The sequence below is a fragment of the Salpingoeca rosetta genome, assembly GCF_000188695.1.
Source record: "Salpingoeca rosetta unplaced genomic scaffold supercont1.6, whole genome shotgun sequence".
In the NCBI taxonomy this organism is placed as follows: Eukaryota; class Choanoflagellata; order Craspedida; family Salpingoecidae; genus Salpingoeca; species Salpingoeca rosetta.
Genome location: NW_004754928.1, coordinates 366,988 through 369,950, shown reverse-complemented (window position 1 = coordinate 369,950; position 2,963 = coordinate 366,988). Strand labels below are relative to the sequence as shown.

General features: G+C 58.7%; 1 protein-coding gene across 1 annotated transcript in view; it reads right to left on the bottom strand.

Moving 5' to 3' along the window:
* Positions 1-85: 85 nt before the first annotated feature.
* The window catches only part of PTSG_02648 (uncharacterized protein), a gene marked incomplete at both ends in the record, with an annotated part of 4,540 nt that continues 1,662 nt past the window's right edge, over positions 86-2,963 (bottom strand). The window contains 10 exons of the mRNA XM_004996090.1: positions 86-564; positions 739-852; positions 878-982; positions 1,051-1,170; positions 1,227-1,395; positions 1,648-1,750; positions 1,878-2,029; positions 2,285-2,444; positions 2,742-2,773; positions 2,871-2,890. Of these exons, the coding sequence (XP_004996147.1) occupies positions 86-564; positions 739-852; positions 878-982; positions 1,051-1,170; positions 1,227-1,395; positions 1,648-1,750; positions 1,878-2,029; positions 2,285-2,444; positions 2,742-2,773; positions 2,871-2,890 (1,454 nt within the window). The remainder of the gene's footprint in view (positions 565-738; positions 853-877; positions 983-1,050; positions 1,171-1,226; positions 1,396-1,647; positions 1,751-1,877; positions 2,030-2,284; positions 2,445-2,741; positions 2,774-2,870; positions 2,891-2,963) is intronic.

Below are 2,963 nucleotides of genomic sequence, written 5' to 3'. Positions count from 1 at the left end.
TGCTGAGTGATGGGCTGCCAGCCTCGCGTGCTCCACTGCACAATGACAACACATGTCGTGTTCCACTGCTCCAGGGTGTACGCGGTCAGGACGCGCTTACCATCGCAGGGCTGGTGCACACCCCCGCTGTTGCCTCTGATCGATCGTGCTGGCCACCAAACGGAGGGCGGCGGAGCGGCCACACGACAAGGGCTTGTCCAAGTCCCAAATACGTTGCGCCACCATAACCGGCAGCGGCCAGGAGTGCACTGCTGCAAGAGGGCTGTGGATCAGGGACACGCGCAGCGACGAGGAGGAGGAGGAGGTCAGGCTGTACACTGCCAAAACTACCGGCCTTCCGATAAAAGCAGGTGCTGGTCTCCGCTCGCAGACACGCTGATGGTACCGATGAAGCCATCGCCCTCGCCAAAATGATGCCACAGGAGCACAGGAGAAAGTGACGAAGTGGTGGCTGTTGCGATGGATTGGATCTCCGAGACGTGGACGCTGGTGCTTTGGCGGATCGTGTGCACTCCGGCGTTGGTGTCGCTGGACAGGTGGCCACGCGCCACGACCAGTGGATGGCTGCAGCCGCAAAGCCACGAAGGGCACGTCAGCGGAGTCGCTCCAGGATGCAACAGCAGCGCACGCGTTCACCACCTGCACCCGCCAGCAGCGTTGCAGACCACACGGCCCAGATGAACGTTGTAGTGGATGCGGAGCACGGCCGCATGCAACAGGTTCATGGCCAGAAAACACCTCCAGCAAGCAGGTTGTCCTTGATCATCAGAACGCAGTCCGCTGACTCAATGTTGATGCCGACGCCAACCATCACCACCACCTCGCCCTTTCGCCTGCAGTTCTTGCACGCTGCTGCAAACACGTTGTCGATGCCAACCTCTGCCTCCAATGGACCGCGCAGTGCCCTCCTTGTCGCCCGTGAGCATGGCCATGGTCAGGCCGTGCGGGCGCAGCAGGCGCACCACCCTCTTCGCCTCTGGGGCTTGCACATGTCAGCGAGACCAAACGTAGCCTGGGCAGGAGGTTGCCGTCTGCCGAGCACACAACGACCGTGCAGCCACGCGTCTCGTCGTCTTCGTGCATCGTCTGCCGCTATTTGCCGCTGATGGCGTGGGATTGCCAACACCACAATGGGCATGCCAATGACAATGGGCTTGCTGTCCACGGTTGCTGAGATGCCCCGACCAGAGACCGTCTTGAAGTCCGTTGCGGGAGACAGCGCCGACGTGCGCCATAATCGCCTGGCCCAGAGGCATGTTCACTGTTTGCCTCTGCAGCCGCCACCAGCTTCGACGGGGTGTCCTCGTCCGTCCTCGTGTCATCATCGCCGAGCACGCGCACACACGTGACTTGTGGCCATCCAACTGTCAGCGTTCTCATCTTGTCAAGCACGGCCTGTAGGGAGGGGGAGTTGAGAGAGAGTGAGAGAGAGAGAGAGTGAGAGAGAGAGAGAGTGTGTGTGTGTGTGTGAGTGTGTGAAGGTGAGTGTGGGCATGGAGGTGTGAGTGTTCTCTAACCACGACTCGCGAGCACCAGTACGAAGCACCACACACGCACACACACACACACACACACACACACACACACACACACACACACACACACACACACACACACACACACACACACACACACACACACACACACACCGAACGTGGGCTCCAATGTGTCAGCGGCCCCCGAGGTCAGCAGCGCAACCCACATACCAACAGCAGCACGATGCCTGACACAAGGCGCCCCGCCAGCTTGTCTGGGAAAGAACACGGAGGGAAAGGAAAGGAGTGCTTGTGGGTATGTGTGTGAGTGGAAACGTCTGCAGAAACATTGACAGGCACGTGTGAAACGGTGTTGTAGCATATTGCATCCACCACACACACCTCTGCTGGATGGGCGCCTTTGACACACTGCCAACATGCGTGGCCTCAAAGACCATGCACCATGGTGCCGCCCATACGACAATAACGCCTTTGGAGACGAGACGAGTGTTGATTCGCCCCGTGATCACGGCCTCGTCCATTTCACCGGCATCCTCCAGCACGCGTCCATCCAATCCACAGGCACTTTGTCACCAGCCACCACCTACATCCAAGAACGTGAGGAAGGGTGAGCGAGATGTGACGACAGTGCATATCAGGCGGCTGCTACAACCACAGCTGAGGTTGCAACAACTGCCACACATTGCTGCTGCTGCTGCTACAATCAACCACCCACTCGCCATCACCCACCACCACATGTAAGCACCACCACAACTCCCTACCCCACCACCATCAACACAATCACGCACCTTTAGGTCGTCGCCGCGCTGCACGAGCCCGGTGTCAATTCGCTCCTCCACGCGGTTGCCGTTGACTGTACCTTCCTTCATCAGGCTGGAGATGTTGCCTTTGGCGAGGTGTTCGATGTACCGCCCGGGCGACACAAAGGTGAAGAAGGAGAATGCCGGTCTCCAAAGAAGAGGTCGCTGGGAGGCGGGTGCAACAATGAGGACGACCAGGGAGCACAGGTACGCAGCCCTGAGGTGGAATTGCACCAACGCAAGCGCAAGTGTGGGTGGATCAGCAACACGTGTGCACGCATGCAAACGTGAGCAAAGAAGGCACGTACAGCGCTCTCTCATTCACTGCAGTGGTGGATGTGAAGAGAAAACGCGAAAGTGGTCGCAACACATCACACACACACACACACACACACACACACACACACACACACACACACACACACACACACACACACACACACACACATTCATGTTGGCAGCGCCCTGTATGGTGGACTGCACCACGGAGAGGAGACAACGGCCGACCGGGAAATGAAGGAGATCAGGCCCAGCAGCATGAGGATGAGGTTATGCGTTGCGACATGTCATCGACGATGCGTGCATCCCAGGAGTCTGGCCACGCAGCCATGATGATGGACACGACGAAGAACGCGGCGCACACGATGAAGGTGATGAGCCAGAAGCA